At 41.7% G+C, this 26,178-nt stretch overlaps 1 protein-coding gene across 2 annotated transcripts in view; it reads right to left on the minus strand.

The window, feature by feature from the left end:
• LOC123751063 (pyrethroid hydrolase Ces2a) overlaps nt 1-26,178 on the minus strand; it is a 343,394-nt gene that overhangs the window by 13,670 nt on the left and 303,546 nt on the right. For both annotated transcript variants that reach the window (XM_069333166.1, XM_069333161.1), the window contains exon 11: nt 5,611-5,725. In XM_069333166.1, the coding sequence (XP_069189267.1) occupies nt 5,611-5,725 (115 nt within the window). The remainder of the gene's footprint in view (nt 1-5,610; nt 5,726-26,178) is intronic.

Raw genomic sequence — 26,178 nt, forward strand, 5'->3', positions numbered from 1 at the left:
CACACACACACACACACACACACACACACACACACACACACACACACACACACACACACACACACACACACACACACACACACACACACACACACACACCAATTTCTTCTGACAATTAGGTAAGTACACACACACACACCCCAGAAAGCACCCCGTAACAACTGTCTGACTCCCAGGTACCTATTTACTGTTAAGTAACAGGGGCACCAGGGTGAAAGAAAATCTGCCAATAGTTTCTCGCCGGTGCCGGAAATCGAACCCCGGTCCACAGGAGTACGTATCAAGCGTGCTGTCCACTCAGCCACCAGCGCCCGTTGTCGTGCGTACTATTATATTCAACCAGTGTTCAGACTCAATGTGGGAGCCGGTCAGCCGAGCAGACAGCACACTGGACTTGTGATCCTGTGGTCCTGGGTTCGATCCCAGGCGCCGGCAAGAAGCAATAGGCAGAGTTTCTTTCACCCTATGCCCCTGTTACCTAGCAGTAAAATAGGTACCTGGGTGTTAGTCAGCTGTCACGGGCTGCTTCCTGGGGGTGGAGGCCTGGTCGAGGACTGGGCCGCGGGGACACTAAAGCCCCGAAATCTTCTCACGATAACCTCAAGAAGAAGATGTGAGTCTGTTTGAAAGTGACTCCAATCATCTGTGGAACAATCAAGTATGGAATATCTCCAAGGTGTGTATAGGTTTGGGGCATTAACGTACGTGAGGTGGTTCATATGGGACAGTAAGGAGTAACTCACTCTGCCGTGGTGTGTGAGTGCGTATACAGCAGCCTGTCCTCTTAAAAAGAACGTCGCTTTTGGCCGTTTGCCCGTATGGCCGAAATTGGACGTAATTTGAAAATGAAAAAAAACATGAAAATAAATTTGGGATTTTTTTTTTCAACAACAGTAAGATAAGGGTCCTCTGATAGGTTAGGTGGGCAGGAAATTCTCATAAAGTTTCAAAATGTTATGAAAAACGTTAATTTAAAGTGTCCTCTTATAACCTCTGCGCGTACGCCGGACAACTCAAATAGAAAACGGAACAGAACGTCACTTTTGTGAGTCGATTTCATTTCAAATTACGTCCAAATTTGGCCATAGCGCGCATACGAGCCAAAAGTGACGTTATTTTTAAGAGGACGGGTTGTCGTGACTGGGGTCTGATGAGCAGTGTGTCTGCCTCTAACGAACAGAAAACGATAGTCAGTAATGAGAGTACTCCGACATACTAGTTGTGTAATCAAGGAGAGGTTAAATTATATTCAAGTAAACAATGACTGTTGAGTGATTGTTACAACTGGCCCTGGGCTCTGAGGACCGTGTCTCTATGACTGAGTCACCTGCGTATTGTAACCCCTAACACCTCCATTTATTCATCGACGGGCTGATAGCTGGAGGGTGCACTTTATTCCAATACAGTGTACACTGTACTCACCTAGTTGAACTCACCTAGGTATGCTTGTGGGAGTCGAGCTCTAGCTCTTTGGTCTCGCCTCTCAACTGTCAATCAACTGGTGTACAGATTCGTGAGCCTACTGGGCCTTATCATATCTACATTTGAAACTGTGTATGGAGTCAGACTCCACCACACCACTGCCTAATATATTCCACCTGTTAACTACTCTGACACTGAAAACGTTCTTTCTAGCGTCTCTGTTGCTCATTTGGGTACTTAGTTTCCACCTGTGCTCCCCTTGTTCGTGTACCACTCTTGTTAAACAGTTTATCTTTATCTACCCTGTCAAATCCTCTTAAAATTTTGTAGGAAGTGGTCAAGTCTCCCCTTACTCCTCTGTCTTCCAGTGTCTTGAGGTACATTTCACACAGCCTTTCCTCGTAACTCATGCCTCTTAGTTCTGGGACTGGCCTAGTGGCAAACCTCTGAACTTTTTCCAGCTTTGTCTTGTGCTTGACACGGTACGGGTTCCATGCTGGAGCCGCATGCTCCAGGATTGGTCTTACAGATGTGGTATACAAGGTTCTGAATGATTCCTTGCAAAGGTTCCTGAAGGCTGTTCTGATGTTACTCAGCCTTGCACACACCCGAGATTTTTTCTTTTTATGAGGCTTCAAGAGATAAGTTTGGTGTGATATCAACTAGATCTCTCTCTCTCTCTGTCCATTTCATGAAGGGCTTCATCTCCCATTCGGTATTTTGTGTCTGGCCTCCTGTTTCCACTGCCTAGTTTCATTACCTTACATTTACTCGGGTTGAACTTTAGAAGCCATTTGTTGGACCATTCATTCAGTTTGTCTAGGTCATCTTGTAGCCTCATGCTATCTTCCTCGGTCTTAATCCTTCTCATAATCTTTGCATCATAAGCAAACAATGAGAGGAACGATTCTATCCCCCGGGGAGAACATTTGCATATATCAGAAACAGTATAGGTCCAAGGACTCAATCCTGTGAGACCCCACTTGCGATGCCTTGCCAGTCTGAGACCTCACCCCTCACAGTGACTCGCTGTCTTCTGTTACTTAGGTACTCCCTTATCCAATGGAGTACCTTCCCTTTCACTCCAGCCTGCATCTCCAGCTTTGCACTTGTCTCTTGTGTGGTACTGTGTCAAAGGCTTTCTGCCAATCCAAAAATATGCAGGTTGCCCACCCCTCTCTTTCTTGCCTGATTTTTGTTGCCTGATCGTAGAATTCAGTTAATCCTGTGAGGAAGGACTTGCCATCCCTGAATCCATGTTGATACTGTGTCACAAAGTTCCTTTGCTCCAGATGTTCCACTAGCTTCTTTCGCACAATCTTCTCCATCAACATGCATGGTATGGAAGTTAGGGACACTGGCTTGTAGTTCAGTGCATCCTTTCTATTCCCTTTCTTCTATATCGGAACTACATCTGCTGTCTTCCAAATATATGGCAGTTCACCTGTTACCAGTGTTTTGTTATACACCATGGAGAGTGGCCGACACGGTGTTCTGCTCCTTCCTTTAGTATATATGGAGATATTCCATCCTGGCCTTTAGTCTTAGTCACATCCAACTCTAGCAAAAGCTAACTTTCATCCCCACTGGTAATCCCAAGCTTCTCTAGTGGTGCCTGGTTGACCATTCCTTCTCTTATCTCTGGAACGTCTCCTTGCTCTGGTGTGAAGACCTCCTGGAGATTCTTATTGAGTTCCTCGCACACTTCCTTGTCGTTTGTAGTGAATCTGTCTACCCCTATCCTCAGTTTCATTACCTGTTCCTTCAGTGTTGTTTGTCTCCTGATGTGGCTGTGCAGGAATTTAGGTATTGGGTGCCCTTTGCTCACATCTACAGTCAACCTGCCACGTCGATCATCATCTACCACACCAGCTGTGTGTATGAACGTGACAGAGTTCGAAACTATGTAAGTACGAAATTCCTGGGTATTAATTTTATTGTTATAATATTGTGCACAATCATTTTGGTGGTAGAGAAAACCGCCTGATCTTTGATTATCAGAGTATCTCGCAACGAGTTCTCCGTAGGAGTGTCCAAAGGGATCGTGGAATGTGTTAATCTGTCTTCTTGACAGCTCTTAATCTTCCTTGACCTGTCACTGTGAGAGTGACAGGTGACGTGTTGTGTGTGTGTGTACAAGTGAATTTATAAACACATTGATATATAGGCTGTTAACATCAAGTGCAGTGTTTCGCAGGTGAATGATCATTAATGTCTGTGTGATACTGTGTTTCTATCTCTCTACATAGATCCTGAGATTTAGTAAGTCATTGAGTGCTGTGTCGATGTGACACGTAATTGTTATTGTTACTTATTGGATTATTCTGTCTTTGTGACAAGTACTGATTCTCATTTGTGTATTGTATTGTCGTGTAGTGCAATACCTTGTTAGTGGCTTGTCTGATGGACAAGTGATAAGTAATCCGTCTGATTACATATCGAAAAGCCATTAACGTATTCAGTAAAGTCATTAACGTAATTGTCTTTGCGGGGGGAGATAAATGAAACAGATGGTGTACCATTTACCTATAAAGATACGAATGGCAAAGGAGCGAACGTTCGACTGGAAAAGAAGAGGGAATATGAGAATATGGTTCCGGATCAAGAGAGCAGTAGAGTTAGGGATCTTAGCGAAAGCTGGAGGGGAGGAATGAAAGGAATAACCGCAAAAGTGATCAGGACGAGCACCAAGCATTGGCTCCTGGAGACTGACACAAATAGGGTGAAACTAAGACCTCAGAAGTTAGTTTATAAACATTTGCAAAGAAATCACGTATATTCAATTGAAGAATGTATAATGAAGAAGGTATAATAAAGAACAGAGAACAGGAAAATAAAAAGAATTTAGTGAAGTCTTGGTGGGGGAAGGGGTGAGGGGCAAGGAAAAATCCAGCAAAGATGTTAGAGTTGAGAGGATGGTAAGAAGGAGGATAGGCGAACCGATGGGGTCTGGGGAGGGAGGATGGACTGGGACGGGCCGCTTGAGAGAAGCTTGTGAACAACGACAGAAACAGCAGGGATCATTGCATCAGGGACAGTACCAGAGGTTAAACTAAGGGTCATGGGATATATTATAGTCACATCAGCCGATTCAGGTACCGAAATAAAGGGAAATGCAGAAGAATTTTAACCCACTGGGGAGAAAGAGGGAGACGAAGGCAGTTCCTGTTCATGTGAGACACAAGCGTGCCAGTAACGATGTTCTGTCCCACAGCCTCAAAAGTCTTTGGCGTAGAGTGAGACCGAGAACAGACACACGAAGATGACAGGGAGGAGGATGGACATCGGCCTGAACGGATAAGTATGAGGGAGGGCCAAAAGACCGAAAGGAAGACTAAGAAGAAAGATGAAGTCAAAACGTAAAGGAGAGCACAGAGGAAAGAGAAGAGGAAGTAATTAGAAAAGCAGTGCTAACTTGGTGGGTAGAAGAGCACGAAGCCGGGGAGCACTATGTAGCAGGTTGAAGAGTTGGACGGAAAGTTGGAAACAATGGTCGAAGATCCACGAGGAACTCGTGGGGCCACAGATCCAAACGGAGCGGAGGACGAGCAGATGGTGAAGGTGTTAGGGTTTAAGGTTATGAAATGGTTGCAGACGAGAGGAAGGGATGTAAGTCCACTACGGGCTCACTATAGTGTGCTACTATTAACTTTTGTTCTGAGTAGCTGAGTCCTAAACAACAACAACAACAGAGGAAGGGAAAAAGGTTGGGGAATATTAGTGCAACGCAACACCTGAGCGTAAGTAATGGCAGACCTGGGGGCCCAAGCCTCATGAAAGCCTCCTTGAGGCTTTCTGGTGTTGCGTGAAAATCGTACCTCAGCCGCGTATTTTAGTGTTGTGTTGCATCATATTCTTAGCACAGCCCTGTATTTCAGTATTTGTTGCCTGATATTCTTACCTCAGCACTGTATTTCAGCATTGTTTTGCCTGATATTCTTACCTGGGCCCTGTATTTCAGTATTGAGTTGCTTAATGTTCTTACCTCAGCCTTGTAATATTGTATTGTGTGACATTCCTACCTCCGCCCTATATTTCAGCACTGTGTTGCGACATTCTTAGCTCTGCTTTATATTTCAGCACTGTGTTCCGTGACATTCTTACCTCCGCCTTATATTTCAGCACTGTGTTCCGTGACATTCTTGCCTCCGCCTTATATTTCAGCACTGTGTTCTGTGACATTCTTACCTCCTCCCTGGTGTCGTTCTCCATGAGAGGAGAGGGAGCGAGACGGAGGTGTGTGGTACTGGAGTCCGACATAGCCTCCCACCTGAAGCCCAGGGAGTCGTCTGGTGTCGGGTCTCTGGAACACACACATTATCTTACTGAGACATTGGAAAATAATAACACTAATATTTAGTATATATATAATTGAACAAATAGATAAATGCAAAGTTTGAATCGAAGGAAAATAATACTAGAATAATAATAACAATTTAGAATACAATAACTCTAACAATAAAAATAAATAATATATAATTATAATAATTATTAAAACTAATTATAAAAGTAATATAATAATTATTACAGAGTATTAAAATACTAATATAATAATTGTTAAAAAATGTAATACTAATATACTGATTTGAAAATAATTATATATTGTATAATTAAATTTAAATAAAATATCATAACTGAATATGATAACATTAAAATATTAATATAAATGAGAATCAAGAACTAGTGTCTGATGGCTGTATCACTACTTAGCAAAAAAAAATGGTTGCTAATTGATGAACATGCTGATTACCGGTTGACAATTTCGAGAGTTATACTGCAGCCTAGCCTGTCAACAGCCTTCCCTGGTGATTGCCAGGGCCCGGATTCACGAAGGTACTTACAAGGGTTTTCCTCTTAGCTAAGAACGTTTTCCTTCTTAGCACCTTCGTGGCGGCTACGTCCGTATTCAAGTAGCTACACTAAGTGGAAAAACCTTCGTAAGTTCATTCTGGGATTTAAGTGTGGTTTCGACCACTCGTAGCTTTACGTAAATTGGATATAAGTCATTTGTTCTCTACTACATAACACTGGGATCGATTTATGATATTGGAACATGACCAAAATATTATAACTGGTGAATCTAGTGAAGAGGAGTCCTTCGTGTTAGTTATATATGCATTCTCTGCTTGAAACTTGAAGTAAATATGTGTTTGATGATAGTAGAATTAGTTTTATAATAGCAAGATTATACCAGTAGTTATTAAGTAAATAAACACTGGTGAACATGAACAAATGAGAGAAGGTGATGAGCCCTGCCTGATGGGATCATTTACTATCACCAAATGCCCCTGTTCACCTAGTAGTAAGGGTGTACCTTAGCTTTACATACCCATTTCTAATTTATTTAGTTTGGTTTTATTTTGAAATTAAATCTGGGTGAGACATAAAATAAAAATATGCTGCACAAATGATGTTAGGTAAGGAGAAGGGTAAAAATGTCAAAAACTTTATTCATTGAATACTTAAAGCATAATTATGACTATATAGACTATTAAAAAAGAGAGAGGGAAGTAGGGGTCCAAGACCTCTTCCTGTTATACAATTTGGGTGTGGAACAAGTAATTATCAAAAGAAGGCACCATGCCGGGAAGGCTATGTAGCAGAGAGGCAGCTACTTATTTGAGAAATGCTTATTTTATTTACCTTATAAGCTGAGGCAACTTATTTTATTTGAGGAATACTCAGCTGATTCCTCTACATTTAGCATGGAACAAATTGTGTCCAAGACCTCTTCCTTTTACTCAGTTTGGCTGTGTGTAACCAAACTAGAAGTGCTCTACAAATCAAGGGACCCAGAATGTGGAATGACCTCCCGAATCATGTCAAAGGCTGTACCTCTCTCAACCAGTTTAAGAGTTAAACCAAGTACTGCCTAATTAACTCCATGTAACCTAACTTACCTCCTAAATGTCAACCCATGTCTTGCTATTTTTTAAACAACGCCGTTCACCAACATGTGCAATTGCTGATTTATGCTATGTTAACCCCCCTTTTATATTTTTTATTCCTTCTTTCAACACAATTTATACCTAATCCCGATTACTATTAAGTTTTAGTCTGTGTTTTTTCCCCCACACCTTGCCCAAAATGCTATGAGTATTAGTGGCTTTAGGTATTGTATGTACTAGCTCTGTCTATAAATCCAACATTATGTTTGTAAATCAACTGTATGTACTTTTCCTGAATAAAATGTATTAATTATTTATTTTTTAATCAGTAAGTATTAAAAGAAGGCACCAAGCTGGGAAGGCTATGTAGCACCATTGTGTGTAACAAAAAAACAAATTTTTTTTAACAAATAATGCACCTGTATGGTAAAACAAATCCTGTCAGCTGTAAAAATATTGATGCAGTTATTTAAATGAAAAATATAATGAAAGAAATATTACTGGTTTATTTTTATCTTATCTTTTTGTACTGTACAGTATATCCAAGGAAGTGAAAAATTGAGACATAATGCACAATTTAATGAATGATTAGCATGGATTAGCAGTTCAAAAGAAATATGACTATTACATATCAACATGAGATCTTAATGATCCATGGTCAACATGATTTAATAAGGATAATACAGTACTGAATTTGTAATAATACAAACTATAATTTAAAATCTTTATTACTGATTTTTTGTATTAAGAAGATTAGGTATACACAGCAATGTACTACTACCCTATTCTATATGGAATATTACACAGTGTAGATAAAAACTAGCTATAAGTTTATCTAATACTCCCATCTCACAGGATGGTTAGACATACTGTACATGGAATCAATTTAGAAAATACCAGACTCAATACAAAAAACAAATCAACTCTAAGCAATTTTCACAAGAGGTAAGCACTGAATCATGGAAACATTATATTATAATTACTCCTAACAGTTTCTAGCAGACTCCTCTCAAACAATGTATTTTTAAACATGTTTAGGTATACACAGCAATGTGCTGCTTCCCTATTCTGTATAAAGGACCACACAGTGTATATCAAAAACCAGCTACAAGCTCATCCAACATCCTCACCTCACAGGATGGCCAGTCATACATGGAATTAGGAGAGAACAAAATACTTAATGCTGATCTATTAGCCCCCATTGGCAAAATCTGGGTGCAGCACAAGAATATCTTCCAATATTCCTGAGTGTATGAAGTAATTACAGAGCTCAAAATACCTCATACCATTTGGTATGAAGTCACTGATAACAGGACAATCACAGATATAGTGTTGGAGAGTATGTTCTCTCAAGTAGGACTGAAAACAGATGTTTTTTCCACCAAGAGGGCTATAAACTCATGGAACCGGCTACCCGCTGAAGCCGTAAATGCCAAATTCCAACTAAAAAATATCATTAAGACAATTGGCGGACCCTTTAACAAACCGCCGGTTTTCTGTCCTCGTCGAGGCCACTAGATAGTTAGTGGCCCTTGGGTAAATTCAGTAAATATATACAATAATTGTCAGCGCATCTTCCGAGCAACAAGGACAGCTACACAGTATCTCTTAGAATTACGTAGGTAAACAACAAATGTAACATATTTGTTTACTACAATGTCGGTGCTGGCTGTAGAAGTTGAAAAAACATTGTTTTACTTAGAAATATACTAATTTTATAAGAAAATTCGACGTAAATAGGAGGCAGTAGAGCTCCGATAAGCCAGCGCTAAATCTTCAATATGAAGAATGTTGCTGCTCTCTGATTGGCCAAACGAAACACAGTAGTGACCTCTATTGGCACGCAGGTGAACCAACAATTTTCTTCCTAAGTGGACGTTATTGAATTGTACCTAAGCATCTTCTTAGGGCACACTTAGGAACCTTCGTAGCAAACCCACTTACGAAGAAATACACAGAGCTTCCTGAATCTAGGTCCAGGTCTGTGAGACTGTTCTCGTAGCCTGAAAGCGCACATAGCCATGACAGTCCGACTGGTCTGGTTACTCCAGCAGAAACTCTTCTTTTCTTTTAAAAGATCCACTGTATTGGGGAAGATTAATGATTGTATCCCCAGGATTAGCAGGGAACGAATTGCTTATGGATAAGCCAAACAGAGGACTGTAACGGGGAACGAAATTTCATTCCACCAACTTTCTTTTTCTGGGGGGTGGGGGGGAGGGGCAGTATATTGATGAGTTGAGGGCCGTTAGTGTTTACATTCTTCTTTCATTATCTTTATGTCACTGTTAAAAACGGAAGTCTGTACTAGGGGGGATCTAGTATAACATGGATGTAGGGGCAGTAGTTAGCATTAAGAGTTATCAAATATGGGAGATCTAAAAGGCCCGGCCCCCAAGTAAAACATCCACAGTGAATATTAATTGGCTACACAATGTCAGTCTAGAGGTGTATCATAGATCTCCTACACAGGAAGAATGGATACTCCTTTAACTAACTTACTTATTTATTAACCCCTTAACAACCCCCATATACATTCACACCAATAACAATAATAATAATTACTTTACCACACTATCTTACGTTAAAAGCTTTGGTCCACATAAGCAGGATACAAGGTTTACACTGAGAACAAGGTAGGGTAAAGTACTACTAGTGAAGAACTTGAAGCTTGAGTCAGGTTAGGGTAGGGAGGCCACGTGGTTCCACTGGGACTCCCTTAGAATAACTAGGGCTGTAAACACTAGGAACACCTAATTCATACAAAGTATAATATTCTACACATTAGAACACGCCTATGCCAGACAATGAGGACACAATACAGTATACTTAACTCGGTAGTTAAACACAGAAATAGAGAGACAAGAGGCAGAGGAGGAAGTTCTTTTCACCACAACGCCAGCTCAGAGAAGAGAGAGCATCTCCACTCTCCTCCCTCAGTTCACTCGCTGCCAGCAGACTACTCAACTAATCGTAAAGCATTCCTATCCCAAGTTTACTCAGATTTACTTTACAAAGGATTAGAAAGTATTAGTAAACATTGTTGGTGCCTATTTTATTATTTAATAATCAACCCCAAGCTCAGTCTTTAAATGCTCTTTGAGAAACAAGAATAGTCTTACGTCTGGCAGGGAAGATACAAACAAATGCACCTCGCCATGCATCCAATACTATAAGGTAGTTTATTTAGCTCAATTTTGACCTCTGGTTCCACTGAGGAACCCAGGTTCGTAACAGTCACATTGACTTTACACTGGGTGTATTTTGAAATTCCACCATGTCTATCCTTAGAATATGCTGTAATTGTATTGTGAATGTTTGGAACTTGACCTTCCATTATTTTTACATGAATACTTTGTGGTATTTCTCTCATCTTCGTTTCAAGGAATAAAGTTTGAGTGCTGTATGCAGTCTGAAGTAGCTTAAATTCTTCACGGATTCTATGTGTGAAGTAAAGGATCTCTGCACACTTTCCAGCTCTGCAATCTTGCCTGTCTTAAAAGGGCATGTAAGGATTGAACAATATTCCATTCAAGATAGCACCAGTGCTCTGAAGATTACTATCAATGATGTCGCATCTGCTGCTGCGAAGGTTCTCATTTTCCTGAATGTTGCAATGTTTGCCTCATTGTGACCTCTCAACATGAGGATTTAAGACATTATATCATAGACTTTCTCTTGGGTACACATTTCTACGAAGATATCTGACTGCACTACTTTATGGCTGTCGCTTTTTAATTTACTGAAGTAAAATATTTTTTAACCATTTAATAATTTGAAGTACTAAGAATGTCCTAATGTATTTCATTGCACATTGTTAATATCAGATTGCAATTTTTTTTTAATCTTCTCGTGGTTAAATTTGTATACTTATTGTGGTATTATCGCTGAAGAATGTAGAAAATATGTGGCATTTATTCCTTCCTATCTATAAGAGACACTTAGTTTCTGTTTGTCTGTTTGTTCGAGGTTGGAGGCCAGATGCTTGGGCCTAGCCTCACCCAACTTGCAGGGGGAATGATCTGTGGTATGGGACGGACATAGGCTCGTCGGGGTTGCCAGAAATCAAGAGTAAACAGTGTGGCTGGCTCCCATTCTGACTCTGAAATGAAGGGCAGCTAGGTGCTAAATATTTTGTAAACGAAAAGTTTAAAACTATTTTTTCTTATATAATATATATATATATATATATATATATATATATATATATATATATATATATATATATATATATATATATATACAAACGATCCTCCTACAGCTTTAAAGGCTTTCTCAAGTTAGCCATTTCTCATGTCAAATGGGTGACTATTATTTTTTTTTAATATTTCAAACAATCCTATAGCAGTTAGACTACCGATATGACAATGGTAGACTATTGTATCACTTTTATGAGAGACAGAGGCAGGCAGAGACACAGGCAGGCAGAGACAGAGGCAGGCAGAGACACAGGCAGGCAGAGACACAGGCAGGCAGAGACACAGGCAGGCAGAGACACAGGCAGGCAGAGACACAGGCAGGCAGAGACACAGGCAGGCAGAGACACAGGCAGGCAGAGACACAGGCAGGCAGAGACACAGGCAGGCAGAGACAGAGGGAGGCAGAGGCAGGCAGAGACACAGGCAGGCAGAGACAGAGGGAGGCAGAGGCAGGCAGAGACACAGGCAGGCAGAGACACAGGCAGGCAGAGACAGAGGGAGGCAGAGACAGGCAGAGACACAGGCAGGCAGAGACACAAGCAGGCAGAGACACAGGCAGGCAGAGACACAGGCAGGCAGAGACAGAGGGAGGCAGAGACAGGCAGAGACACAGGCAGGCAGAGACACAGGCAGGCAGAGACACAGGCAGGCAGAGACAGAGGGAGGCAGAGACAGGCAGAGACACAGGCAGGCAGAGACACAGGCAGGCAGAGACACAGGCAGGCAGAGACACAGGCAGGCAGAGACACAGGCAGGCAGAGACACAGGCAGGCAGAGACACTGGCAGGCAGAGACACAGGCAGGCAGAGACACAGGCAGGCAGAGACACTGGCAGGCAGAGACACAGGCAGGCAGAGACACAGGCAGGCTGAGACACTGGCAGGCAGAGACACAGGCAGGCAGAGACACAGGCAGGCTGAGACACTGGCAGGCAGAGACAGAGCAAGGAAGAGACAGAGGCAGGCAGAGACAGAGCAAGGAAGAGACAGAGGCAGGCAGAGACAGAGGCAAACAGAGACAGAGGAAGGAAGAGACAGAGCAAGGAAGAAACAGAGGCAGGCAGAGACAAAGACATAGAGACAAAGGCATAGAAACTAAGACGAACAGACAGATATGTGCCTGCAGAGAGATCGGATCGACCAGGGCTAAGGTAGAGAGAGAGAAAGAGGAAGACAGAGACAAACAACAACATACAGAAACAGAGGCAGAAGCAGAGAAAAACATAGACAAACAGAGACATAGATAGGGAAAGAAGGAAGAAGAACGATGAGAGGGAATGTTTTAAGAGAGGGGAAGGTGATGGGGGATGTCTGAAGAGATGGAAGGAGAGAGGAGGGAGACAGATGGAAAGGAGCGAAGAGGAGAGAAGGAAGAGCATGAGATCTTCTATGGAGAGAACCAAAACATCCGTTCGTTGGAGGTTGCAGGAGAGATGAGGAGAGGACGGAGAAGGAAAGAGAAGAGAAGAGAAGGGAGACAGCTGGAGAGAGGGGAGAAGGGAAAAGAGATAAAAGAGGCAGAAGACTGGAAGAGAGTGGGGGAAGGGGAAGAGAGGAGCAAGCGAACATAGCGAGTGTAAGAGGGTATTTATGAATTTATTTTTTTTTGGTTCTGTCTCAGTCTTCTGTCCATATCTCTGTCTCTCTCTTATCAAAAATATAATTGGCTATTGTGTGGGTGGTGACCAGAGAGAGGACATTAGCGATATGAAATACTAACAAAATAATAGTTTACGCTTTACTCTGCTAGAGTGGGCATGTCTCGAGAAACCTTCGAAACTGTTGAAGGATGGTCTGTTTCATGTAAGTATGGACAAATTATGGAAGAGCAAGAAATTTGTGCTAATTTTCCCAAGATCAGTGAATAATGGGGTATATCACGAGTTAAATCATCTCAAGAAGATCGCTACAAGAAAAAGTTTTAAATTTTTGGTTTTAAAATATTTAGCTGTGTAGCCGGCGTGCAGTGCAATAAATCGTTATGGGGGTTTGAATATATTCAGCCTATGTTCATTCTGCACCCAAGACCCTTCACCCCTCTGATAATTTGGGTGAGGCAAGCCACAAGCGTTTGTCCAACTGTGGACAGACAGACAGATCCTACAGTATAGATAATCTATTGCATTTTATAAAATGTTCGCACCCGGTTCGGAGCATAAACGTGCAGGACACAAAATATTGTGCTGTGTCCCTCTCACAATGAATGTCCCTCTCACAATATTCAGGCCATTAATTCGGACACGATAAGTATTAAATTCTAGTGTCGAGCCGTTCCTGGAATCGTTCTGGAGCCTCTGTGTGTGTGTGTGACGATAATCTCCTTCAAGAGATTGAGCCTGCTCTTCCCTCCACAAATACGTCGCAACAAATATATATAACTACTATGGAAGAAATGTCCAACAACGACAACAACACCAGCAAGGTTTGCCAGCGAGCAAAACGTATGCAGCCAGAGACACCTGCTCAGACTCAAACCGCCAAACTACCTGTCTTACTACCGGCTCCGCTGATTGGTCGCCGGTCTGGCTGCAACTGCACTCGCCCCCCCCCCCATACTACTTGATGTCTGGGGTCGCCACGACCTCAGACCTCAGAATATTCTGTGCTTCCGCGGTTACCACTCCTCCCGGCTAGACGTTAGCGTATACTGAGAGAGGTGGTAGCTTAAAGCCAATATTCCAGCACCTTACCTTTATTTTTGTATTGCACTTCTTGTTATTTTGCCTTAACATAACTTTTCATTGTGTCATTTAATTATTCTTATTATTTTGATTGATTGATTTTATTATACAAATTTGTTTGTCCATTTTATTCATGTTTTGATTTATTTAACGTAATTAAAATTTCATTGTTAAAGTTTACTTGTGTTTTGTGTGTCTTCTCCTTACCTTACCACAGACGAAGTTCCAGTTTTTTCTATTTTTTTTATAACTATGTGACGAGGCCATACCCCTAGCCTTAAACAGCCGAACACCAACGCGTTACCGTCACAAGTTATATGGGGGCCTGTCCTAGGAGCTTCACTCAGGTACTGGTGCCAAGTGGTAATTTATGGTAAGCGTATTTAACTTTGTTAACGTAGCTTTACTATTTTTCATATTCCATTTCATTTTTTATAAGGTGCGGTGTATTGTGCATTACGAGAGTAACATATGGTGAAGGTGAGACAACTTTGGATTACGTGGTGACTGTAGGCCGCAGTCATACTCTTAATTGGTCATCTCTCCCTCCGTGTTATTACTCGTGTTTACCATCTATGTCCCTTGAATATTTCTCATTTTGACAGATCATCATATTGGTACCCTGGTACTGTGGTCTGCCCCGGGTCAAGAGTACCCAATCTTCTGCAATCTGACTGTAGGAGGACAAAGAGGGCCATAGTTCCTCTAGCTCGAACTTTAGTTGCTGAATTGGGACCTCAGCAGCAGTTCTCGTCACCAGTTGACACCTCGCACCCTACACGTCAGTCAGAGATGATGATACATACAACGGTAGGGAATTAGCTTACTTTTCAGAGCACAAAAGTTCGCTAATTCTGTAAGTATCATATTAAATTCAGTAGGAAAAACTTGCTTTATGTCCTATAGAGACTTAGCAAGGTATGCCTACATCCTTGGACTACCAATTTTACTTTTGAAGCATTTAACTGTTTCATTTGTTTTCGAAACCCTGTTTCATTTTTTAGTAGGATTTTCTTGCCCTTATCCTCTTACATGAGTACCGGGTACAAGATTTCCTGCGCCCTTGATTTAATTTAATCATTTAACATCTTTTACTTAAACTTTAATTGTTAAAGATCTCACAGGATAGGTACCAGTTGCCACGTTGTCCTGTTTCTGACATTCACTATTGAATATTCGTGTACCTTTATTTGCTAATTTCACCATGTTTCGTCTCCAAGCTTTCCGTGCAAATCCAGCAGGTGAAATAGGGACTTTAAGTCGTGCCAAGAAGACTGAATTACAAACTCTTGCACATGAGTATCAACTAGAAGTTCCCTACCAAGCCAACAAAAATGACCTACACAACCTGTTGCTGGATTACTATTTAGAGCAAGGTAAGATAGACTCTGAAACTCATGAAACTTACTATATTGCAGATAAACCTGACTTGGCAACGCTGAAACTCAAACTAGAGCTGGCCAAGATTGAACGCGAACAGCAAAGGGAAGCCCTCGAACAACAAGAACGAACAGCTGCAATACGAAGGGAAGAACAAGAACGAGAAATCACCCTCAGAGAACGCGAAGCTGCCTTGAAGAGAGACGAACAAGAACGCGAGGCTGCTTTGAGGAGAAGAGAACAAGAACGAGAAATCACCCTCAGAGAACGTGAAACTGCTTTGAGGAGAGACGAACAAGAACGCGAGGCCGCCTTGAGGAGAGAAGAACACGAACGTGAGGTCGCATTACTCCGTGAACGTGAACGAGTACAGCTTGAAACCAAACAACGCGAGTTGGAAATACAACGCGAACATGACAAGCAACAAGCGACTCTGGCTCTAGAGTGTCGTCAACGTGAAATCGCCTTGGAAACTTCACACTTCACTCAACGCCAGCAAGCTACTGCCAATCTTCCCGTCAGTTTTAATATATCACATGCAAGTAAGTTAATGCCATCCTTTGTTGAAGCAGAAGTTGATGTGTTTTTCACCACCTTTGAAACTCTTGCTAATCAACTCAGTTGGCCTGTCGACCAATGGGCCACACTTCTCAGAGTCCATCTTACAGGTAGAGCTGCAGTCACACTCAGTACTTTGGCGTCTGAGAATGACTACTACACTCTGAAACAAGCAGTGTTAGACGCCTACCTACTTTCCACCGAAAGTTATAGAAGGAAATTCCGTGACCACCTGAAGGCAAGTACCACTACCTTCCTTGAGTTTGCTAACACGAAACGGAGGTATTTCATGAAATGGCTGGAAGCAGCACATGTCTCTACTTTTACAGAACTCGTCAACCTGATGCTTGTTGAAGAATTCTTGAGACGTGTGCCGCCTCCTGTCCGCCTCTACTTAGCAGATAAAGAAGAAACCGACTACCTGAAGTGTGCTAAGTCGGCTGACACTTACAGCCTCATCCACCGGCTGACACCCGAACCATCCTCCAGTAAGAAGTCGTGGTACAGTTATGAGAAGGTGAGCCCCGATCAAGCTGGTTCACAACTGTACTGCAAGTATTGTAGACTCTATGGACATACCATAGACAAGTGTGGTAAGTCTCAATACAAGGGAATCACTGACCAACAAAGACCCAAACCAACTCCTCCTAAGTCCGGTAAGCCTGTGATGAATGTTGGTGTTAATGTTAATGATCTTTCTCTTTTCAGTAACCACCTGTATACTGGAACTGTCTCTGCCAACGATTCAAATCCGGAGGGACGTTTCAAATTGAAGATCTTGAGGGACACAGCGGCTCTTCAATCGATCATCTTGAAGTCGGCTGTGCCCAACATCACCTACACCGGAGAAACTGTCTTCATCACTGACCTCACTGCTACCACTCCATACCCTCTCGCCAGAGTCCACCTGGATTGTCCCTACGTGAACGGGGAAGTCCAAGTCGCCGTCAGGGAAAAACCTTTTCCCATGCCTGGAGTGCAACTTCTCCTAGGCAACGACTTGGCAGAAGACCTGCAACCAACCAACCTGATCGTCATGGACAAACCCCAGGTGTGTAACTCTGTGCCAAGTAACCCTATTCTAGAGTATGTTCCAGCAGAGGTTCAAGAGAGTGATGAAGTTTCTCCTCCGGTTCTCGTGACCACCCGTGCACAAGCCGCACGTCGACAGCCAGCTGACTCTACTGCTACCGCTGTCCCTCAAGACCCTCAGAAACTCCCCCCGCATCTGACCAAGTTGGAGTTCCGTAAGTTGCAGAGGGAAGATCTTACTTTAACACCATTGTTTTTCCAGGCTGAGACTCAACCCGACAGTATTCCTGGGTTCTTCCTAGAGAACGACTTGCTCTACCGCAGATATAGACCCAGTAAACTGAAGGAGGAGGACGATTGGGCCAACATCGAACAACTTGTGATTCCCACCAGCCTGCGGCCCACTATTCTACACCTGGCCCACGGAGCATTCTCCCACTACGGCTTCAACAAGACTTACCATGGGATTCGTCAAGACTACTACTGGCCAGGTATGGTAAATAACGTCAAACAGTACGTAAAACAGTGTCATACATGTCAGATGGCAGGCAAACCGAATATCTCCATTCCCAGAGCGCCACTGATTCCCATACAGGTGCCTGCGGAACCTTTTCACAGACTCATAATAGACTGTGTTGGTCCTTTACCTCGGACCAGTTCAGGTAATGCCTACATCCTAACCATCCTGTGTCCTACCACCAGATTTCCCATAGCAGTTCCAGTGAAGAACATCACGGCTGCTACGGTTATAAAACATCTATTGAAGATCTTCACTCAATACGGATTTCCCAGGGAGATTCAAAGTGACTGTGGTACCAACTTCACCAGTGATCTCTTCAAAAGGACACTGGAGGAGTTCAACATCAAACAGGTATTGTCCAGCCCCTATCATCCTGCTTCACAGGGTTCTCTTGAACGTAGTCATCAGACCATCAAAGCACTCTTGAAAAAGTTTTGTAGTGAAACCTCGAAGGATTGGGATAAGCAGATTGACCTTATAATGTGTATTTTCAGAAGTCTCCCCAATGAGTCCCTAGGAGTATCTCCTTATGAGATGCTTTACGGCCGTAAGTGCCGTACTCCCCTTAAGGCTTTCAAAGACTCTCTCCGAGATGCCACCTTCAGTGAGCATCAGAATGTGCCCCAGTTTCTTCAAAACCTTCAACACATTCTAGAGAGAGTCCACCGTTTTGCCCATGATAATCTATTGAAAGCCCAGGTGAGAATGAAGACTCATTACGACCAGACCAGCAAAGTAAGAAAATTCAAGCCGGGAGACTTCGTCCTTGCCTATTTCCCTATCCCAGGTTCACCTTTACAAAACAGGTTTTCAGGACCCTACTGCGTCAAAGAGTGCAGGAATAATAACAACTACGTAATAGAGACTCCAGATAGGCGGCGGAAGACCCAGCTGTGCCACGTCAACCTCCTGAAGCAATATAATGGTACTCCTCCCACTGTCCTAATTAACTATTCCACCTTCACAGAACCCTACATCCACAGTGAGACCTTCCCAGCTTCTCCTCCCGAAAGCACTGACAAGGAGTCAGCGCTTTCTAATTCCGAAATCCTTAATGATCTTCCCAAATGCTTTCAGGATAATAATCGTGCTCCTTTGCCCTATTCTAATTCCACTCTCACCTCGTCAGATAAGCCCTTCATCCTCCATGTCGACGCCAATGGTACCGACGTTGGTGGTGTCGTGATGCAGCAACGAGGCGAGAAGAATACACCTGTCAGCGACTACTGCTACAAGGAACGACGGAACAATTGGCAAGGAGCTACTCTTCCTCATCCTGAAGCTTCAGCACTTCACTCCACACCTGAAAAGTGCTCGGTCCACCATCAATACGGACCACACCACCCTACACCTCCTGCAGCACGCCCACTTCTCATCTCAACGTCTTCTACTATGGGCTTGCTAACTGCAGAAATTCAACCTGGAGACACGCTATACCAAGAGTCTGACAACATCTTAGCCCATGATCTCTCCAGAGTTTATGAAGTAGAAGCGACTCCATCCATTACTCCACCACATAACGACGTACTTCTTCCAGAACCGCAGGCTTCGGGGGAGAGTTGTGACGATAATCTCCTTCAAGAGATTGAGCCTGCTCTTCCCTCCACAAATACGTCGCAACAAATATATATAACTACTATGGAAGAAATGTCCAACAACGACAACAACACCAGCAAGGTTTGCCAGCGAGCAAAACGTATGCAGCCAGAGACACCTGCTCAGACTCAAACCGCCAAACTACCTGTCTCACTACCGGCTCCGCTGATTGGTCGCCGGTCTGGCTGCAACTGCACTCGCCCCCCCCCCATACTACTTGATGTCTGGGGTCGCCACGACCTCAGACCTCAGAATATTCTGTGCTTCCGCGGTTACCACTCCTCCCGGCTAGACGTTAGCGTATACTGAGAGAGGTGGTAGCTTAAAGCCAATATTCCAGCACCTTACCTTTATTTTTGTATTGCACTTCTTGTTATTTTGCCTTAACGTAACTTTTCATTGTGTCATTTAATTATTCTTATTATTTTGATTGATTGATTTTATTATACAAATTTGTTTGTCCATTTTATTCATGTTTTGATTTATTTAACGTAATTAAAATTTCATTGTTAAAGTTTACTTGTGTTTTGTGTGTCTTCTCCTTACCTTACCACAGACGAAGATCCAGTTTTTTCTATTTTTTTTTATAACTATGTGACGAGGCCATACCCCTAGCCTTAAACAGCCGAACACCAACGCGTTACCGTCACAGTGTACTCACCTAGTTGTGTCTGCAGGATCGAGCATTGACTCTTGGATCCCGCCTTTCGAGCATCGGTTGTTTACAGCAATGACTCCTGTCCCATTTCCCTATCATACCTGGTTTTAAAATTATGAATAGTATTTGCTTCCACAACCTGTTCCTGAAGTGCATTCCATTTTCCCACTACTCTCACGCTAAAAGAAAACTTCCTAACATCTCTGTGACTCATCTGAGTTTCAAGCTAGTAGTGTAGAGTGCGACTAGAACCGCGCGCACCACCTGCCCAGGTGGCTCTATAGAGTCAGCTGGGCAGGTGGTGCGCAGGTGTCTAGTCGCACAGGGTTTGGGGGGAATTTTCCCGGAAGTTTGGCGCGTGTCGGGCGCGTGTGAGCGTGTGGTGTTAGGGTATGTGGTCAGGAAAGAGGGGAGGAGATGATGTTGGGGGTGTAGGAGAGTATGTGGTAGAGTAAGAAATACAAGGATAAGAGTGGAATATGTGGAAAGAGTAAATGAATGTGTATGTGTGTTTGCCGTAGACTTAATCCTGTGTGTGTGGATAATAGTTTGATGATAGTAAGCTATGTAGAGGTTGAGTGTAGGGGAGAGGGGTCCCAACATAGTCTGTTATGTTGTTTGGGGTGGGGGGATGTGTGAGGGAGGGAGGGAGGGATGGAAGGGTGAGGGGAGCTTCCCCTCGTCGTGAGACTGCTCAGGGGTCATTTGCGGTTTTGACAAACCATTAGCTCCCCCTACAGGAAGCCGTAAGTGGGAGAGGATGAGAGAGTAGAGTCCAGCAGGAGGGATGTGGTCCATTTGACTTAATCGTTTTTTCAAGTCTATTTTCTTCAAGTTATGCAGCTGTGTTTGGAGATGCTCCATGAGGGGTGATAGTTGGGTCATACATGGTAGGAAGTGTGGAGGAGAAGGAGGAATAGAAAGAGATAGCAGTCACTCTTAAGTTGTGAATGAGATGAGGCAAACAGTTGGTGGCGAAGGAGTGTATAGGTGACAGAGTTGGACGGATGTGAACCATTACCCTTAAGCGTTTTTCAATGTCCGCGGAGGGGTGTGCGTACTGGCCAACTGGTTAGAGGGTAACTGAAGAGTCTTTCCAAGTAGTTTGGTTTTACCTTCCCCTCCCGGAGGGTACGCAATGACTGCCATTACTTCCTTAGACGCGACGGAAGTGGATGGGTATCCATTACCCACTGCGTTTTCGTTAAGGAAGGGGAGATGTGCGCAACACACAAATTCCAAAATGCAGTCCTGGGAGTTTGACACACATTGATTAACAAGCTATCTGATTATTTATACAGCTTCTCTCTCTCTACATTATATGCGGGTTACATAGTGTGTCAAGAACTACCTACGTGATGCTAAACAGTCCAATCTCACACAAGGCAGTCATATGGGCAGTAAAGGCATGCAGAGACTCATAAAGGAGTCCAGGACTGAACCCCAACAATTCATTTTTAGTTAAGCAAGTTACAATCATGACGAGCTAGTTACAAAATTCAATATAAGTCAACACATCGTCACGGGAGACGCGATCTCTACCTACAAATTATTCTTGTTAACTGTGATCACAACATCTGCTGGCTCAAATAAATATCATTGAAATGTATGCGTGTCTCCATCACCTCTTCTTCCTACACCCATTACTGCTGTGCAGACCTTGTATCACACAACGGCGTTATCATAGCAAGACAATGTCACAGAATGTTCAAGACTCCTGAATGAATGAAACGGCATGCCAGCTCGTTAAGGTCTAACCTTCGCGGCGGTTTGAGACGTTGTGAGATGGATGGACTAGGTAGTGGGATGGCCTTACCCTCTCCCCATCCACCCCACCAAACCCCTACCCCCTCCCACCCCCATCCTCTCTCCTTACCATCAAGTATCACTACACCCTTCCCAGACCGAATGTTCTGTGCAAAGCCTTAGTATTATTTCTGATCATATGTATAACCTTGTATCGCAATGTGACCAACATGGTATCATCATTCTTTGCTCAAATAGCATTTTTTAAGAATATCCAGTCATAAGCTGGTCTTCAATCTTATTATTATAACAAATCATAATTTGTTGTAAACACATCTGCATGGGATATACATAGCAGTCAGTGGTTTCTCTCTCTCTCTCTCTCCAGATCATTTAATAGTTGGGGGAAAGTATCATCATTTCCTTTCTCCTGCTGCCGCTGTTCACGTATCTTTTTTTCATTTCACTTAGACTGACAGCGCACCAGAGGATGGACGACTAATGTCAATTTTCGAGCCCCCATCACTCACACCCTTATAACCTTGTAAGGTAACACGACCAACATGATGACATCGTTCTTTGCTCAAATATCATTAATGCAACGTGATCAATATAGTAACTTCGTTCTTTACCCAAATAACATTTTAAGAGTAACGAGCAACTTTCAGTCCGATGTCTGAATAATGAAATGTAAACCATGTTTAGCCATTACATCCAAACACAATAAAATATTACCACAAGCTTGTTTAGTTCTTGTATCACATAACATAACGTAGCGTTTATTCAACAACTGATAGACATAGCATAATGTAGCTTCATATTCACTGTGGTAAAACAAACATACACATCATGGTCAGTCCTCGCTATACTTCAAACGCGCCGTTCATTCTCTCTCCCTTAGGTGTGCAATGTTCCACACATACAAATTCCAAGCAAAGTAAACATATATAACGACAATATGGAAAAACACAGCCTTGATACTATTATTAAATTGACTTGTTCATTATCCCCGAGTTCAAGGCTGTCTCTCTTAAGACCTACATCATCCAAATGTAAACACCAATCGATGAGAATAAGACCGGGTGAGTCGATAGTGAAATAGCTCTGGGCTATGTCTATTTTCAGTTCTTGTAACACAGTCAATGTAGCGTAATGGGGAAAACAGTCTTTCTACTGCTTACATAATCAGCATTTGAAAATGTATGCAAGTCTAGACAATCTCCTATAGCCCTTACATTTTAAACACAAATAAAATATTAGCACACGCTTGCATCGCATTATATCATCATTAAGTAACGTGGAGATCAACTTTCCGGCTGTTATATAAATATAATTTATATATATAATTATTGAAATGTGAACCCCATTTAGCCAAACACAATATCTCCATTACATCTCATAGCATATGAATATTACGGTATACCAGTTTTAGCTCTCTGTAACACAATGTAACGTAACGTAACGTAACGCAAATCAACTTTTTGCAGTCCAAAATGTCATTTTAAAATGAAAGTATGACTTAGTCCATCTCCATTACATCTCTTACCATATAAATATTGGCGTCTACCAGTTTTAGCCCTCTGTAACACAATGTAACGTAACGTAACGTAACGCAAATCAACTTTTTGCAGTCCAAAATGTCATTTTTAAATGAAAGTATGACTTAGTCCATCTCCATTACATCTCTTACCATATAAATATTGGCCTCTACAAGTTTTAGCCCTCTGTAACACAATGTAACGTAACGTAACGCAAATCAACTTTTTGCAGTCCAAAATGTCATTTTTAAATGAAAGTATGACTTAGTCCATCTCCATTACATCTCTTACCATATAAATATTGGCCTCTACCAGTTTTAGCCCTCTGTAACACAATGTAACGTAACGTAACGTAACGCAAATCAACTTTTGCAGTTCCAAAATGTCATTTTTAAAAGAAAGTATGACTTAGCCCATCTCCATTACATCTCTTACCATATAAATATTGACCTCTACCAGTTTTAGCCCTCTGTAACACAATGTAACGTAACGTAACGTAACGCAAATCAACTTTTGCAGTCCAAAATGACATTTTTAAATAAAAAGTATGACTTAGTCCATCTCCATTACATCTCCTACCATATGAATATTACGGTCTACCAGTTTTAGCCCTCTGTAACACAATGTAACGTAACGTGGAAAATCAACTTTGTCGGATGACCAAATAGCATTATTGAAAATGACATCCATGTTTAGCCATTACATCCAAACACAAAGAAAAATATTACCGCTTTTCTTGAGAAACTTATATGTGGAGATCATATCTATCCAGAGTCCACACAATAAGCCACACATCACACATCTTCTGTTTTCAAATCACAGCTCGCATCTAATTTAATGTTATTTTTTTGTTGCAGAAACTATGTTTTGAGAATATGCTCAATGTCAGAAATTACTATTCGTATCATCAAACTCCTTTCAGTCATCAAAAACAAGCAGAGGTGTCGCATAAACCACTAAAGATTTGATGTATGCAAGGTATATCATTTTTGACAATTCTGTCGCCGACACACTTTAGCGAGATGACTGCGCGCAACAGTACCCTAGCACTCTTAATAATTTTATTCAAGCACTGTTAACATAGCATAATGTAAGATTTTTTTCACATTTCATATCGCACGTGTAGATTAGAGAGAGAAGGCAAACATAGCTTGCAGCTAATCAAAACTTATCATAACAGATATGATTTCACAGAGTTTTTAACCTTTGCCAGTTTTTCAATGTTTTCTCTTCACTTGTGCTAAGTGAGTCAGACAAAAATGTGACATTTCATTTCATTATTAGCCATGCAATATGCTATTAGCTAGATAGTCAAAACATATAACAAGCATTATTTCACAGGAATTTTTTCTAGCAAATATGCTTCCTTCAAGCAGTTCAACACATCAAACACCAGCAGTCCGCGAAATTCCCTTTAGTCAATAATCATCCTTTACAGTATTTCTTGACTAAAATAGCACTCCAAAACATAAGTGGTCATTTTTATTCTCACTGTCGCACTATAGTCAATAATTTGTTTCGCAGAGTGACAAGTTATGCATACGGACGAGATTTCACGGTGTGCATAGTTTAAGAGAGTTCACACTGTATTAATTACGGTCATGGATATCTTATGTTATGTTTATAAAGATCATCACTTCTTATTTTTATCATTTTTCTTGCCCTCCAACTTTGCAGTCTTCTCATATTCTTTTTCAAATAAAGTTTGCTTACTGTTTTCCAGTAGCTTGGCTTCACATTACATATATTAATCAATTTTCAAATTCAGTTCAGTTTCTTTTCAATATCACAGCTTTGTTGTTCCCCTGCCAGTATCTAGTTCAAGCCCTCTTATTATCAATGTCATTAATACTGCTATCATCAACCATGTATTGGATGTCTCAGACATTCAGTTAACAACGTAATAAGTGTTTAATGAACGTGAGAATCACTTCATGTGCGCTCATTTTAGTTTAGTTTAAAGTTTTCCATCTTGAATTAATACTACTATTGGATAGCTCAGACATTCAGTTAACAACTCAGTAAGTGAAAATCACTTCATGTGAGCTCATTTTTAGTTTAGGATAAGGTTTATCCATCGTGAAATACTATTATCATTAACCAGGTATTGGATGGCTATACCTTTCAGTTTACAACTCAGTAACTGTTTACTGAACATTGTTATCCCTCCATGCGACCTCATTTTTTAGTTTAAAGTTTCTCCATCGTAAAAAATAAAATATTACTATCACCAGCCATGTATCGGGTGGCTCAACCATTCAGTTTACAACTCAGTAACTGTTTACTGAACATAGACATCCCTCCATGCGACCTCATTTTTTAGTTTAAAGTTTCTCCATCGTAAAAAATAAAATATTACTATCACAAACCATGTATTGGGTGGGTCAACCATCCAGTTTACAACTCAGTAACAGTTTACTGAACATAGATATCCCTCCATGTGACCTCATTTTTTAGTTTAAAGTTTCTCCATCGTAAATAAAAAATAAAATATTACTATCACAAACCTTGTATTGGCCAGCTCCGGCATTCAGTTAACAACTCAGTAAGTGTTTACTGAATGCAAACTCGCTACATGTGTGGTCATTTAGTTTAAAGTTTCTCAATCTTAAAATATTACTATCATCATCAACCATGCATTGGCCGGCTTAGTCTTTCAGTTTACAACTCAGTAAGTGTTTACTGAATGCAAATCGCTACATGTGTGGTCATTTAGTTTAAAGTTTCTCAATCTTTAAATATTACTATCATCATCAACCATGCATTGGCTGGCTTAGTCTTTCAGTTTACATCTCAGTGAGTGTTAACTGAATGTGGAAATTATCACGTGTGAGCATTTAGTTTAGTTTTAAGTTTCACAATCAATTAAATACTATCATCAACCCCATAATGGGCTGTCGGGCATTCAGTTATCCACTCGGTGAGTGTTTACTGAACGTCGAAATCATTTCCTGTGTGCCC

Source organism: Procambarus clarkii, chromosome 4 (assembly GCF_040958095.1).
Source record: "Procambarus clarkii isolate CNS0578487 chromosome 4, FALCON_Pclarkii_2.0, whole genome shotgun sequence".
In the NCBI taxonomy this organism is placed as follows: Eukaryota; Metazoa; Arthropoda; class Malacostraca; order Decapoda; family Cambaridae; genus Procambarus; species Procambarus clarkii.